Below are 15,812 nucleotides of genomic sequence, written 5' to 3' on the forward strand. Positions count from 1 at the left end.
ACACCGCAGCCGCGCCACGCCACGACGTCATTACGCACGATAAGGGCAGCTTGTGAGGATGACTGCTAACACGCCATGTTGGGTAAGGGCAAGTTGGTGCTGCTCTTTTCTGCATAAATGCTAACATTTCTTTATACAGGCAGGCAGATGTGCTCTTGGAAATGTTTAAAATAACAGTGAAAGCTGCCCAGCTTCACATTTTTATGTATAAAGCTACATAGTTAACAACATGTATAAAAACACTTATAGTAAATGCATTAGATTTTAAAATCTTTGTAATTTGCATTGTAAACATTCTTCCTGAATGTACATTAGAAGCATAGTACACCTTTCTGACCATATTTACAGTGTGACATATTATTGCATTCCCCACCCTCCCACCTTCAAATCGCTTCCACCCCCCAACTTACCTGAATCGTGAGATGCTTTTCCCTGCAGGATCCTATTTTGTTTTGAATTTGGCACTACCCTGTTTCCCCGAAAATAAGACCTAGTACTATTTTTGGAAATTGCTAAAATATAAGACCTACCCCGAAAATAAGACCTAGTTGTGACCATTCCCAGGGCCAGTGGTGGCATAAGGAGGAACTTGAAGAGACGCGGGAGAGAATCCAGCAGTGCCAATGAAGCCAGCGCTAGAGGAAGCGAGGCGGCAGCGGAGAGAGCGATGCTTCCTCTATAGTGCTGGCTCCTGTCACTGGCGGGGTGATACCAAATGCACTCCGCCTGTGAGGAATCGATAGTGAAAGTGCGTTTCGCTCATTCTGGACAGCGATCGGTTACCAAATTGCTCTTGGAAAGGTATGGCACCCCTGATCACCCTATTCTTAACTTAACTTATCTTAACTGCCATTTTGGATGATTCAATTTGGATTCGCGTTAACTTTGGATTGTTGTACATAAAAAAAAAATAAGACCTACCCCGAAAATAAGACCTAGTGCGTTTTTTGAGCCTAAAAAAATATAAGACAGTGTCAGGGAAACCCGGTATGAGTGACTCCGCTGCAGAGGGACTCCTAAATCTCAATGGAGTACAAGTACTTGTAGCACTTTTTATACTTCCTATAACCAAAGGTCTGTACCCCCTTACAGCCCTGGCAGAAGAGTCCAGAGGAACCTGTGAATTGCACCCACCATCCATTGATAACGGTTCAGATGCTCTGTAGGCCAATAAATGCAAATTTTTTATTTTATTAATATGGTACATTTATACCATTTTTTTGCAAAAGGTGGAATATGCCTTTAAATTAAAGCAAATCTGTACTGAGAAGAAATGGAAGGTGTCATTGCTGACCTGTCCATCTGAAAATGCAAGTTGTCTGGCTGTCATGCTGATCCAATAGCTTTGTAGAACTCCCACCAAAAATGACAAGATAAAAAGCATTAGCCCATTAAAAGATTAAATAAAACCAGCTTTTACTGCAATATTCACCTTCAATCCCAAGATTTCCCATGTAGTACATTTTTCTGCCACAAGATGTCCCCGGTTTGGGGACTTTGATTTTTTTTTATGAATATGTGACTTAAATTAAGAGGGGTTTCATATTTTCCTGGAGTTCTGCTTTAATTTGTTTAGATTTTTTTCACGCGGTGTGGGTTCACATGACAGAGATCAGATCTTGGAACATATTGACTTTGGCTTTCAGGGCTGTGTTGTATTTTTCTGGGTGGACTATCCTGACACCTCACAAAAGAAGAAGGAATTAGGCCTCCCTGACATGGGGCTTAAGACTGTGGCAGGGGATTCTTGTAACAGGAATTCCAGATGTGTCCATACAGATGTGGCGGCTGTCAGCCTGTCATTCACTTGAAAAGACACAACGGCCACATCTGTCAGTGGCTGTCCATATGTAATCGTACATGGAACGCAGAGAGATTGCATCCAGGGACAATCATCTATCCCGAACCACAGGTAATCATTTCATGTACGATTGCATGTGGACAGCCACTGTTAGATGCGGCCGCTGTCGGCCGCTGTCAGCCTCTGCATCTGTACAGACACATTTGGAGTTCCTTCCACAAGAATCCGTAGCTTCTTGGCTCAGGAATCCTCAGCCACAGCTTTAAGCCCTGTGTGAATGTAGCCTTAGAGTCCTGATTCTTTTGATAGAAGCCCAGAAAATACATTTTTCCAGAGCAATTGAAATGAGCAACGTTATTATTAGATGTTTTGCAGCATGTTGGATGGATGACTATTTAAAAGAACAATTTAAATGCCTTCTGTCAACCCTTAAAAACAGTCAGATGCTGCAGAAAGATCTTACTTGCCAATGACTTTCCATAGAAACACATTTTAATAACAGAACACCAGATGGAAGACCAACTACTCAGTTCTCAATCCTGTACAGCAATTCAAAGTAAACCTGATAAGAGAGAAATGCAGGTGGTTGCCATTGTTGACCTCCATCTGAGATTGCTATTTACCTGGCTGTTATAATGACTCAATTGATTCAATAGCTATTAAACCTGAACAAGCACACGGATCAGGAAACTAGGAGTTCTTATAGAGATTTTTTGATCTTGCAGATTCAGGGCATAATGACTGTTTTTAGGGCTTTTAATATCACCTATTTGCAGTATGACAGTATATAGGCAAAGTGACAATGGCTGCACATAGCCTACCACCCAGGCGTTATACTTTATACCCAGCCACAGCCCCCACACTGTCAGAGCCTTCATAAAGGGAACAGGGTTTTTGAATATGGGAGAGCATGTGACCTCCCCATGCGACAGTGCCTTGGCCTGAGTGGCCAATTACCAGGCCCAAACACTATCACATTGGTGGAGGGGCATGGCATCATCCCCCTGTCTAAGCTCTGGTACCAGAGCTTAGATCAGGGGGGATGCTGCAATAGGGAGGAAGTAAGGGAGAGCGGCGTAGTGGACTATGTGCAGAAAGTTCCTCTATATGGACATCCTAGTGTGAGGGTTTCTTACCCTTCCTCATCCAGTCGTCTGTGCATGGCTTGTCAGTATGTTTGACACTGGGGTCCCTATTTAGCACCCTCCTATGACCAAACCTGTTTATATCATCTTCCTGCAACTACTGACTATACTCCTGACCAATTTCTGTCTCAGACTGATGATGCAGGCACCAGGTCACTATTTAACCTTTATCTTGTCTATTCAGTCTCCACCCTTGCATTTGTTCTGATCAACCAAGTGTGGTGCTGTTGTTCCTGATTTCCATGTACGATACTGGCTCTGGCTGACTGATCTCTTGGTTCCCGACTCCAGCTTTGTTTCCATTAATCCCGCTCTCTGACCTGGCTTGGCTGACTACCCATTTTGGCATCTGACTCCTGGCTTGGCACTAACTATGTCCTGGGCTTTCTCCATTGTTTTTTGCCATCAATGTTTATTGCTGTTTTTAATAAACTTCTTTTATGTTGTAAGCCTGCATTTTAAGCTTCAGTCTGATTTCTTGGTTCCCTAACACCTAGCAATACCAAATACTGGGAAGGGCAATAGATAGAAACCCAGCATGCCATGTGTACACAAGTTGGAAGACATCCATAGGCAGGGACAGATTTTCATCACTGGTGTTTGTAGGCACACATCTCTTTGGTGCTCTAAGTAACACCCTTCTGCTATGAATGCCTTCGTTACACGTCATTTCTTTCTTGATTCTCTACCTGTCTTGGCTTAGAATATTGTTATAATGGTTATTACAATATTATGAAAATGTGTTAAGCTTATATGAGATGACTATTTCTACTGAGGATAGAAAAAAATCCGAGGGACACAGTTTGATGATAATTAAGGGACATCCAAAAGCAGTCTATTGTGAGGGTTGAGAATGCTTAAACAATACATGTGAACCCTAAAAAAACAAAACAAAGGGAAACTAAAGGCATTAAAAAGCCACTTGCAGACACTTTTAACCAAAACTAGGATATGTGAAAGCAGAGACATTGATGTAGTGAAACTTAGATAAAGTATAAGTGGCAGAGCAGGTCACAGCCTAATTAATTTGTAACACCCTAGTGTATCCATATACACTAGTGGAATAGACTTTAATGGGAAAAGGAGGTACTTTATCTCGTAACTCATAGGTTTGCAGAATAACCTGTCAAATCCACTTAGGATAGTGGATCTGCAAGCCGAAGAACCTCTTTTAGGACCTTCTAGGATGACAAAAAGGGAATTAGTCTTCCTAAAAGAAGCAGTGGCAGAAATGTAAACTGTGGTGGCACTCAACGCATCTAGCAATATAGAGGAACTGCTGCCGGACACAGGGAAGGCAATATAATATCCTCATTGATGCAAAAAGCAGAAACTACTGTGGGTAAAAGGAGGTTCTTGTTTTCAAAAGCCTTGTCTTTGAACAAGATCAAATGGGTCTCCCTACCGACCAATGCTGATAACTCAGAAACTCTCCTGGCCAAAGTGATGCCCACAAGAAAGGCTACCTTACAACATAGCATGTCATAGATATGTCCCAAAAAGGCAGGTCTTTGGCACACCAAGAATACTAGATTTAAATCCCAAGTTTATAAGGGAGGTCTAACGGGAGCAATGTGTGTAACCCCTTGTCTAAAAGTACAAATCAGTAAACAATTAGGAAAGGGATGTGGAAAAAGTATGGACAGTGCAGACACCTGACCTTTGATGGTGCTAATGGCTAACTGAAAAGCACGAGAAGAACCTCCCAGAGACTTATAGCAGTCAAAATAGGTCGTCCACGATCCATGATAAATCTTGTGGGAAGTAAAATGAGATTTAAGCATGGTCAGGATTTCTGAATAGGAACTGACCTTGTTTTTCAGAACCTGGCTTTCAACAGCTAGACCATCAAAGCCAGCAAATGGGAGGCAAGGTGGTAGATTGGTCCTTGAGCTAGCAGATCTGGACGATCTGGTAGAGACCACGGAGCATCAGCTTGCAAACGAACAAGGTCGGTGTACCCCATTATCTGTGGCCATTACAGAGCTATTAAAATGACTGGAATGCTCTCAGCATCAAAGGAGATGAAGTAAAATCTTCAGTAGAGGAAATACATAGATTAGAGCATACTGAAACACCTCCAGGTCCTGATGTCTGCTGAGACCATCTGCCTACCAGTTAACCCTGGGAATATGCATTGTAGATATCGCTAAAACATTAAACTCCGCTCTGGACAGGCTCTACTTATCCCAGAACATCTATCCCCACAGCAACACTCCTTGTGCCCCCCTGATTGATGTAAGCCACAGATGTGGCATTGTCCGACACTGAACTCACACTGAATGTCCAATCAAATGGGGTCAAGGGAAGTAACGGCAAATTACTCATAACTCTAGGCTGTTGATCGGAGGCTTCAGTTCTTCCTGACTCCTACAACCCTGAATAGATAAGAGGTCTCAGAACTCCGCCCCAACACAGAAGACTGGCGTCCACCGTGACAATCTAAGGGTGAAAAAACATCTGTCTTCCATGGACAGAAAACTACCAAGACAGACATTCTGGTTTAAGGAAATCGCATAATTTTGTCTAGAGAATGACTGGGTTTGGCTTGCAAGGTGAGAATGTTCTGTTGCAAAGTTCTGAAGTGGAATTGGGTAAATAGAACCACCTCGAATGTGGACACCATCAATCCCAGCACTTGTACGCAACTGCACAGGGAAGACTAATGTCAGGATTGAAGTGGCTGAATATGATTTTGCAGTTTTGTCAACCTCACCTGGAAGGTATATAGGAAGAGACCCAAGTATTCCAAGCAATGATGGAATCAGAGATGACTTCTCAATGTTCAGGATCCATCCAAAGCTCTCCCAGATCTGCATCTTGATTGAGACATTGGAATTCAAGCTAGGTAGTTAACTAAAATGAGGGATGACCCTGACCAAAAGTAGATTCCGCCTGAAACATTTGAGGGCGTCCAAAAGGTGTTAAACATCCAAGATGTGAGGTACGCCTCCTTTGGCTTTTGGAACTATAAACAGGTGCGAATACAAACCTTAAAACTTTTTGGTCAAGGAAATTGCGCCCCCCCATGGAATAGCAAACTGACTGGCTGAGAAGCAGTTCACCCGATATTGCTGAGACAGAGCAAAGAATTGAGGTGGAGGACCACGGTGAACTGCATTTGGCAACATTAGATACTACCTCCTACACGCATGCAAAGGCTTCCCAAATCTCTGAACATCAGACATCTCCCCAACTCTGATGAAAGTGTCAGGAGCAGAGGAACAAAAGGAACATTTTAATGCCGGCTAGGATGTTGACCTGCATCATTTGCATAGCTGGGGTGAGTACTCTTTTACCCCCAGATTCAACATATTGCATTTCTGTGCACTAAAATATGAATGCGTTTTTTACTGAAACTTTGCATTTGATAAACTGTTGCGTCAATATCTTGACAGAAAAATTCAATTACAAACATTTTCTTCTCCAGGGTACACGCTTTTAGAAAATATAATTTGAGAGTCCAAGCAAATTTCAGGCCTAAAATGTGCATTTTAACGTGTGGGGAAAAAAGCTTGGCAGCGAAAGAGTGAAAACCCACCAGCACTATTTTTTTGTATACAAAAAGATTTGAGCAACTTTGACAAGGACCAAACTGCGATAGCTAAATGACTGGGTCAGAGCCACTTCAAAACTGCTGCTCTTGTGGAATGTTGCCGGTCTGCAGGTCAGACCTACCAAAAGTGGTCCAAGGAAGCATAAATGGTGAAACCTGCAACAGGGTCATGGGTGGCCAAGGCTCATTGATGCACATGAGCGGAGGCTGGCCTGTGTAATCCAAGCCAACAGAACTACTGTAAAAGTTGGAATAGAAAGTGGTTTAAACAGATTATGGGGGTGGCACTCCCTACATTTTCAAAGAATGAGTTTGAGGTGTTGACTTGCCTCCAATTTCTCCAGATCTCAATCCAAACACGCATCAGTGGGATGTGCAGAAAAACCGAGTCCATGGAGGCCACACCGTGCAACTTGGAGTTCAGGATCTCCTACTGACTGGTGCAGATACCACAGCATACCTTCAGAGGTCTATTGAAGTCCCTGCTTTAAAGCTGTTTTGGTAGCAAAAAGGGAACCAACTTAAGACAGGTGGTCAAAAATGTTATTGCTGATGTGTAAAATATGTATCTCCATACCTTAGAGAGCTTGCAGCTGCCAAAACACTAACTTGGGGACATAAACTGTAATTGAGTGCCATAAATCAAGATCGCTGCAGAGTCTCCATTAAACCCGATACTAGCCTTCCTGCTACTGTGACAAGACAAAAATTGCTGAGTCACATTTTTATAACAAGTACTTCAGGAACCTCCTCTACCTCCCATTGAAACACCTTAAATTAAGCACCTTAAATGAAGCACTAGACAGGCAGTGTTCTAAATACTTTCCCACTGCCAAAGAGTTTTGGCAGAACACATTAAGTGCCTATTCACACTTGTGTTTTGTCAGTGTATGCAAACCACAATACATGTGGTGCGTTTCCACCATACTCTGAATGAATCTTCAGTCTAACTGCAGTTAAACTGTGCTGGGGCAAGTCAACTCTTGACAGATTTGGGTTCATGATTTATTGCATTATACTCTGCCACATCAGCAGAATTAGTATTTTTTTGTTTGTCTCAAATTAATGTCCAAACTGTTTAAAGTTATCCATTTATTGAATCCAAACATTACATTTTAAAAAAAAAAGATTCACTTTGATACAGAATATTTACAAGTCAGCTAAAAAAGTTCACTTTATTTTAAACATTCCCCACCCTCCAACCCCCTTTACAAAAAGTTCTTTGGAACATCTCATCCAGTTGCTTGAAGATCAATCTTGTAGCATTATTTAAAGGACTCTGTCCTACAGCTTCTATCTAAAACACAAACCCATATTTCACAGGCTCACAGACAACAAAAATGACAAAAACAGTCAGACAGGTGCAAGATGGAGTCTCCTGGTATAAATATTCTATAAAGCTCTATATTGGAGATGTTGAAAATCCAATAAGCAGCATAATTGAATCAACCCAGCATGCAAATGTTCAGCACATCAGTCACATGGCCCCCTGAAAGATTTTATCCAGTTTACGCTTCAGATCTACGAGTTGAGTTCTTTTTGCATTTCATTCATCTCCTTCATCTGAAAAAGAAAGCAGATATTAGGACTGCTACCATGGAGTGACAACTGCAGATTTTATGGGGAAGTAGAGAGTTTATAGTGTGGGTAAAAAATAAAACCAAAAAGGCCCTCCAATGAACTAAAGCAAATCAGGGGAAAACCTAAACAGAAGGTAGCTATAGGATGCATTTATCACAAATATTTATTCCACATGAACTTTTACCCCGAGCCAAATGCATCCAGAATCATGACATACTATGGAGCCATTCTTTCCAAACTGCATTATAGGACTCAAGCTTGGCCACTGTAGAGCTCAGTTATGCTTAAAGCTAGACGGAAATAGTGCAGTTGGCCATAGGCAGTCAGAAGATTGAACATGCCTCCTCTGAGGATGCATCATTTAACTCAAATTATCAATGAGCCCTGTGAAATGTCAGGATGCCCAATAGGCATGAATGTTAAGGCCAGTCTCAAGTTAGTGAATCAAGGGCATGGATAACAAGTCTACAGATACACCTTGAAACACATGTCCGCTTCCACATTTAACCATGTTTAGGTTCTTTTACCCATCAAATCCATATGGAGGAAATCAGTTCTACCCATACACAAAAGCTTTCTGTTTTCTACAAAAGTTGATACTTACTTCAGCCTTTTCATAGCGGCCTCTCTTTCGCCTTGTCAGAACCTGAGAAAGGAAAGTGATTTAGAGATGGGTTTACAAAGTGTTTAACTTATTTTGCTCAATGCATTGACAAAACCACAAATCTTGACACAGGTAACCAAAAAGTTTGTTCAGGCTGCTAGAGTTAGTACCTAAAGACATGGCGACATGTGGTGCCATGTCCAATTTGATCTGGCTAGACTGCCTGGGAAGCCCATTCCCACTTAGAAATGCTGTGGTAGCACATGACATAGCACTGGCAAAGAAAAAGGAAAACTGAACACCGTACAAGTGATGTGATTGCTGCTTGCAGCCCTCTACAACCATTTTGTCAGGCCCTCTTGGAGTGCAGAGATTGAATGATTGAGGTAAAAAGTTTCCTTTTCCCAATTCTTGGAAAACCCATCCCCAGATATTTTTAGATTCCTTAAAAGATGGGGGTACTAGTGTTATGCTTGACTTAAGACTCATGCAGAATTAAAATGTGGACCAGGATTAGACCAATTGGTCAGCCATGGTAGCCCAACTACTAAAACTCTCAGTAGGCCAGAGATGGCAGCCCATCTTTCTCCACATGTTTAAGATGCCCATACACCTTACAACCATCGCAAGACTTTGTCTTGCGATGGTCGTAAACTCATTGAAAACTCGTACGATCTGCCCATCTTGGAGGGGCAGATCGTACTTGCGATCGTGGAAAGGCCGCCCCGCTGAGGGGTGGGCTTCCGATCACTGCAAATGGGCAGTGTGCACGTGCTCACACCGGCCCGTTTGGCAGTTGTCGAACAAGCAGGCCACTAACCCGCCGAGAATCGTACGATTCTCAGTGGGTTTTCAAGCCTGCTTGTTCGACGAAAGACGTGTGACCGTACAGTAGAAACGGTCGCACGCCTTCCATACACTGTACGATTCTCGTACGATTGCAGGATTTCCTGTGATTCTCGTACAAGAATCGTACAGTGTATGGGCATCTTTACTTTACATGTTTTTCTTAGACACGAGGGGAATTCACCAAATCTGGAGCAGATGTGCATGACAACCAATCAGCTTCTCATTTTCAAATCTGAACTGGAGTAGCAGCTGATTGGTTGCCAAGCGGCAACTGCTCCAGATTTGATAAATTCCCCCCAGGCAGTGCAGAAATGGGAAATACAAACACCCCTTGCTGATTGTGCAGAAGCACATCCTACTTCTCTTCATGTGCAAGTTGCATAGGCTCCTGGCCCTCCCAGTCCGAGTACTGCTGTACAAAATTGAGGCTAAATTGCAGAAGGCATAATTTAAAATTTTCCTGAAGCGGTTTTACAAGTAGTTATTTTTTTTAAACTCTAGATTGGATGTTAACAGCCCCATTGAGTTTGCTGTACTAGTTAGAAGATTCCAGCTAGGCTTTGGAAACAAATTTGCAAAAGACACATACAGAAGGCAAGTCTCAATGGCTAAGCTGGCCAATTCTAAGGAAACTGCAGCTTTTTTTTTTAACAGTTTTGAAAGTTTATTTTTCCAGCTGGAACCAAATTTAAAATGGTCCACACCCCAAACTCCAGCTGTCAAGGACATGCTATCAGTTTTAACAAATTTCAAATATACTTACCAAGACTACTATTCCTGCAATAATTGCCACGATCACAACCACAATGACAGCAATCACACCCGGGGTCAGATGCTTCATGCTGATTTCATGGGGCTTCTCATCAACGTAGAGGATAAGAGGCTCTTTCACAACAAAGTTTTTGCCATTGACAAGGAATTCAAATTTCTCATCTGCATGCATGATAGGATCTCCTTTGATCTACAATGAGAAAAAACAAAACCTTAGTACCAGGTTATATTCTATATTGCAATGAACAAACTTTTGGCAAAAAGCCAAAGCAACAGTTGCCAAGAAATCGTGCCCTTCATAACCCAATTCAACCCCACACTGTAACCTGTGCTGCATCTGGCTTTTGACAGCTAAGTTAGGTTACACAGCAGCAGGCTTCCCCACCACTTGTATAACCTTCAGAGTAGAGGCTGTTACAGCTCTTGCCTCACTATGCAAGAGGCTTGAGCTCTGGATGGTTTGGACCAATAGCAAAGCACCATTTGTACAAGCTGTCCCAATTAAAAAACCACTTTGACATTGATCTCAATGCCTCACTAGTGATGACCAAGTGAGGGCCAGGGAGGCTCCTCCTGATCCCTTACCACCTTCACACTAGCTTGGGTGACTGGGTTTGGGCTTGTCTCACCCATTATGGAAGGTACAGCACATCACTGCCTTGGAGTTACACTGCTGCTCACTTGCAAGTAGTGGTCTGGCACTTTGAGCAGAGCTGGTCATTGGAGAGGCAATGGAAGTGTCAGACCACAGGAGACAAGGGCCACTGCTTGTGGGTGTAGTAGACCTGTTCTCCAAGGTGCTAATAGAACACAGTATTTTAAATCTTGCTGCTGGACTTTTACAGAACAAAAAACTGTAGCATATATAGGATTACCGTGAGTGAACTCAATGGGACTTTTATATTCCCGCTTTACTTCCAGTAGCCATCTTAAATATATCTTACCCAAGACCTATACTTACATCTTTTTCCAAGTAGTAGCCAACATCAGCAATGTCCACATCATCAAGAACTTTCACTGAAGAATTTTGTTTTAGATCTACAAAGATGGAGTTTTCTACAAACTGTAAAGAAAACATTTGCATTAGAATAGCAATACCAACTTCACCCATCAATATATATTTGAGCATTAACATGTGAGAACACACACGCGGATTAAATGCGCCAATTAGGTGAAGCATGGTCAGGCTTAAAGGCTTAAAAGCTTGTTCACACCAAGCGTGTTCCAGGAGCAGAGCAGTTAGACCAGATCAAAACTCCAATGTATTCCAATGGTATTTTGGGCTCTAGTTCACACTGCAGCATTCAGTTCCATAGCATGTAGAAGAACTGCAGCAAGCCCTATTTTACCTGCTCTGGAACGCATGCAAACGCACTGGAAGCCCATTTTAAACTTTTAAAAAAGTGTTTTTGCAAAAATGGACCTGAACGTGTAAAAAACGAAGCAAAACACTGCGCGTGTAGAAACTCATGCAGATCTGGTCTGCATTTAGTGTGAAGCCCTAAACTCTTTACATTCACTGCAGCAGTGAGGTTCTGGAAAATAACCCACAGCAAACTGCTTCATAGAATTAGTAGCTTGAAACTGCCATCTTGAAACTGCTATCTACAGACAATTAAAAAGAGTTTGCAAATAACTGAATCTCATTTGATAGCTCAGGGTTGATCCACATGGTTGCTGTTTTACCACACATTGAGCCCCCATTTTTTGCATTCAGGCAACCAATTTGATTTGACTGGCTAATGCACCAAAAAAACAATGCAGCACTTGGCAGTGGAGCAGTGCATGTTTGATGCCATGTATTGTACAGTAATGCACATGCATTTTGGGTGAGAGTTCTGTACTGTTCATTCTGAATGGCACCCCAACATGACAGTGTCTGACTGGGAGAACGTTAGTCAAACCCATTTTAATGGGCTGCCCAACACTCCATAAATGTCTAGCACACTCCAGTGCAATGCATGCCACATGTCTGAGGTGCCATTCATTCTGAATAGCATCCCAATGCACAAACACATGCATTACTACAAAATGTTAGCATGAATTGGCCCATAAAATGTTCACTACAATATGATCTATGGAATCTGGAAGCAAACAAAAGCATCCCACATTGGTGGAGGGGGTTGGGACAGTCACAAGGGAGAATCCTATAGGATACAAGGCAGTTACCCAAAGGAAAGCAGCTTACCTCAACTTTTTCAATGTACTTTGGAGGCAGGTTGTACCTGTTTGTAATCAGGCTTCGCAGAGCCCTGTTAAAGCAGAAAAAGATCTGTAAGGCTCGTTACTTCTGAGGAAATACAATTTAAATATATATTTTATATCTGCAGAACTTACGTCTCAATTGCACCATTCTGTGTATTATCAGTGTCTTCTCGTTTCATCTCAACGATCACCCAGCTGTAAAAAGAAATTAAGTTTAAAATCACTTTCAAAATTAAAAGCATACACCCCAGTGAAACACAAAATCCATTCAGTGAGCCGGCATTCCCAAAGAATGGATTGCAACTAGGGAAGCATTACATCCCAACCCCCCATCCCCCTCGGTGGTGACCAAGCATATAAAAGCATGAATTACATACCCAGGACTTCTCTTATCAGAGCACAAGGATGCGAATTGGGGCATGGCCTTGTACTGGGAAATCAGACCCTACAATTGAACAGGCCAGGGATAGACAACCTTAACCTACAGTCAAACATTTCTCACCATTTAAAAGAATTGACAAAGAAAAATCTCTGAAAGCCAATCTAAATAACCCGCACCCTTCTACAATATAGGTGTTACCATTGCATTTGTGTTACTCATCCACACGGTTCAGTGCTTAATAAATCCCTGACCTAGTACATGCATGCAGATTAGGAGATGCCACTTCCAAGACTACAGGCTCCGAGTCAAAGGCGGATGAGAAAGCAGAGACATTGAGGGCCCATTCACATCCAGATTACCTACAGACCAGACTTTCCAGACACAAAATGTATCCCTATGCTATCTCTGGCCTCTGTTCCCATCAGAAAAATACTGCTTGTCCCATTTGGTATGGAATGCACCTGTAATACCATTTTAAGCTAAAAAATTATTTCAAATCACGGCAAAACGCAATGCACTATGTTCCAGAAAAATGGTATGAACCCAGCCTTAAGGGTAAGGAAGAGTGAAGGATTTGGGACAGTCACAGTAGATGGACCCTTTTAAACATAGTCGACATTTGTCCCCCAAGATTGATGTAAAGTGACACTAAACTTTGGAGTTAAAGCCTAAGACTGCAGTCAAGTACCTTAACTGGTAAAAAGAAACACGTTTACATTCCTCAAATCTCTGCATTGGTGCCGACAGTGTCCTTCCAGAGGGTGGCTACTTTTGTTCCCCATAGTCCCCGTGTGTTGTAAAGTAGCCAACACGCCAAGCTCACTCCTGTGATGACTACAAATCTCAATGCAAAATGTTTAAACCTAAACGCAAGATTATAGTCCCATCACAGGAGTGAGCTTGGAGCAGTGGCTACTTTACAACAGGGAATATGGGGAACAAAAAGTAGCCACCCTCCAGAAGGAAGGACAGTGTCAGCACCATTTCGGAGATGATTTGAGGACTTACAGCCGAGTGACACAGCTACAGTATTGTTAATAGTTCAGATACCTGAATGTATTTTCAGACTATTTTTCAGATTGAACTAATGAATTTAGTGTCACTTAGCTACTGGTTATGGATGGATTTAACAAACATATGACATGTAACCCCCACCTCTAGACACTGGCTCTGAACAGCCAATACTTACAAGGTTCTAACCAGCTCTGCACACTTCTTGTTTTTGTCTCCTTTATCTGTTCTTCGGACTCCAGCGGAGTTGACACACCAGCATGTATCAGTGTTGTTGCACTGTCTTGCTTTAAATGCTCCATTGGCCTCGCAGTCAGGATTATACAGCCCATCGTTGTCAACTAGAGCATTTTGAGGCCTCGGTCTTCTTCCAGCTTTGGTTCCAACGCTCTCTCTCTTCATTAGCCAGCATTTGGGTATTACTAGAAAATGCAAGAAAAGTGTCAGAACACATAAGGCTGACAATCTAAAGGGGGGTCCAAATTGGAATCAAACATTCCAGGTATTTATCTGGGCAATTCGGAGGTTGTGATAAACCAACATCTCCAAAACCTACTAATATCTACATGCCAATTTAGGCCAGGGATAGTCGGCTTTTGCTGGGTCCCAGTTGGGGGTCTACATTCAGTTTTAGTGGTTCCCAGATTGGCTGCTCTATGCATTTTGTTTGGAACCATTTGGAAACCTGTTTGTCTTTAAATAAAATATTCAGTGACCACTTACGTTCCACAACATATTAGGTAAAGCCCCACCGACTTTTAGATGATGATATGGTTGTCCCTTAGAATGCAAGATGACTGTGGGATATATATTTTTGGTATAAACTAAGGACCAGAGAGAAAAAAAACAATTTGGGGATTTTCCCCAGAATACTCACATTTGGTGCAGTTCACCGGCCTCTCATCTGTACCTATTTGGAGGACACACTTGCAGTCCTGTGCATTACCATCTGCTGCATCACACTTCCCCAATGCAAGGGTTTTACATTTACAATCTAGAAGGAAAGGAATTAGAGATGAGATTAGTACTGAGGATCACATAGGAATATAGCTGTCACCTACCTACAATACAACCCCCGCATAGCATGTGCCCCAATCATGCATTTAGATCTAAAAGCCAGGCAGGACAAACCAAAAACTAGGTCGCTTTTCTAAGCAGACTGGCGATATCTTTAGACAGACCACAAATCAGGAACGGTCACTGTTGACCTGATTTTGTAGCTACGGGTTTTCAGGCCAGCACCCTGTCAAATCTTAGAGAACTATGAGATGAGTGATTTCCACTCACCTCATAGTTCTAGCCGACCTGTGACAATGAGACTGTCACAGGTCGGCTCAGTAGATCGGGAGGTGAGCGAACACATACCAGGTTTGCTCACCTCTCAAGCCTGTCACAGCTCTCTGCCGTGACGGGGAGGGGCTGGATTCCCCTCTCCCATCGCTGACTGGCAGAACGGATGGGGCGGGTACAGCTGGCTCTGCCTATCTAGAGGCAGAGCCTCTGTCACTCACGCAGCTGGGCGGATCCCGTCATCTACATCGGTATCCGCTGCGGCATCTCAGTATACCGCGAGCTATAGCTCGCGGTATACTGAGCTTAGGGTAACGGGAGTACGCTAGTTTGTGTCCTCCCGTTACCCTGAGAACTATGGGGAAAACACTGACCCCATAGTTCTCCTTTAACCTCTTGCCGTCCGACCGTAGTAAAAAAAAACGGACGGACAGCACTGCTGCATTGGCGGGTTGCTGTCGCCAGACGGCATTTTTTCCTGCTTGCGCGCCCCCTAGCGGGCACGCATGGGCAGAAAAGACCGGACCATTGCACACACCCGTTACCGGGTGTTTCACATAGGCAATCAGCGGCTCCATAGCCAGCCAATCGTCTATATGTGCTTGTTCGCGTCCCAA

The 15,812-nt window shown here is 42.8% G+C and overlaps 1 protein-coding gene across 1 annotated transcript in view; it reads right to left on the minus strand.

The window, feature by feature from the left end:
- Window positions 1–7,970: 7,970 nt before the first annotated feature.
- Window positions 7,971–15,812, minus strand: part of EPCAM (epithelial cell adhesion molecule) — a 10,659-nt gene continuing 2,817 nt past the window's right edge. The window contains exons 2-9 of the mRNA XM_018576293.1: window positions 14,783–14,899; window positions 14,084–14,327; window positions 12,645–12,707; window positions 12,502–12,559; window positions 11,269–11,370; window positions 10,300–10,497; window positions 8,688–8,729; window positions 7,971–8,065 (exon numbers count right to left, since the gene is read on the minus strand). Of these exons, the coding sequence (XP_018431795.1) occupies window positions 8,024–8,065; window positions 8,688–8,729; window positions 10,300–10,497; window positions 11,269–11,370; window positions 12,502–12,559; window positions 12,645–12,707; window positions 14,084–14,327; window positions 14,783–14,899 (866 nt within the window). The 3' untranslated portion in view covers window positions 7,971–8,023. The remainder of the gene's footprint in view (window positions 8,066–8,687; window positions 8,730–10,299; window positions 10,498–11,268; window positions 11,371–12,501; window positions 12,560–12,644; window positions 12,708–14,083; window positions 14,328–14,782; window positions 14,900–15,812) is intronic.

Source organism: Nanorana parkeri, unplaced genomic scaffold (assembly GCF_000935625.1).
Source record: "Nanorana parkeri isolate BGI_ZX_2015 unplaced genomic scaffold, ASM93562v1 scaffold63, whole genome shotgun sequence".
NCBI classification, from domain to species: Eukaryota; Metazoa; Chordata; class Amphibia; order Anura; family Dicroglossidae; genus Nanorana; species Nanorana parkeri.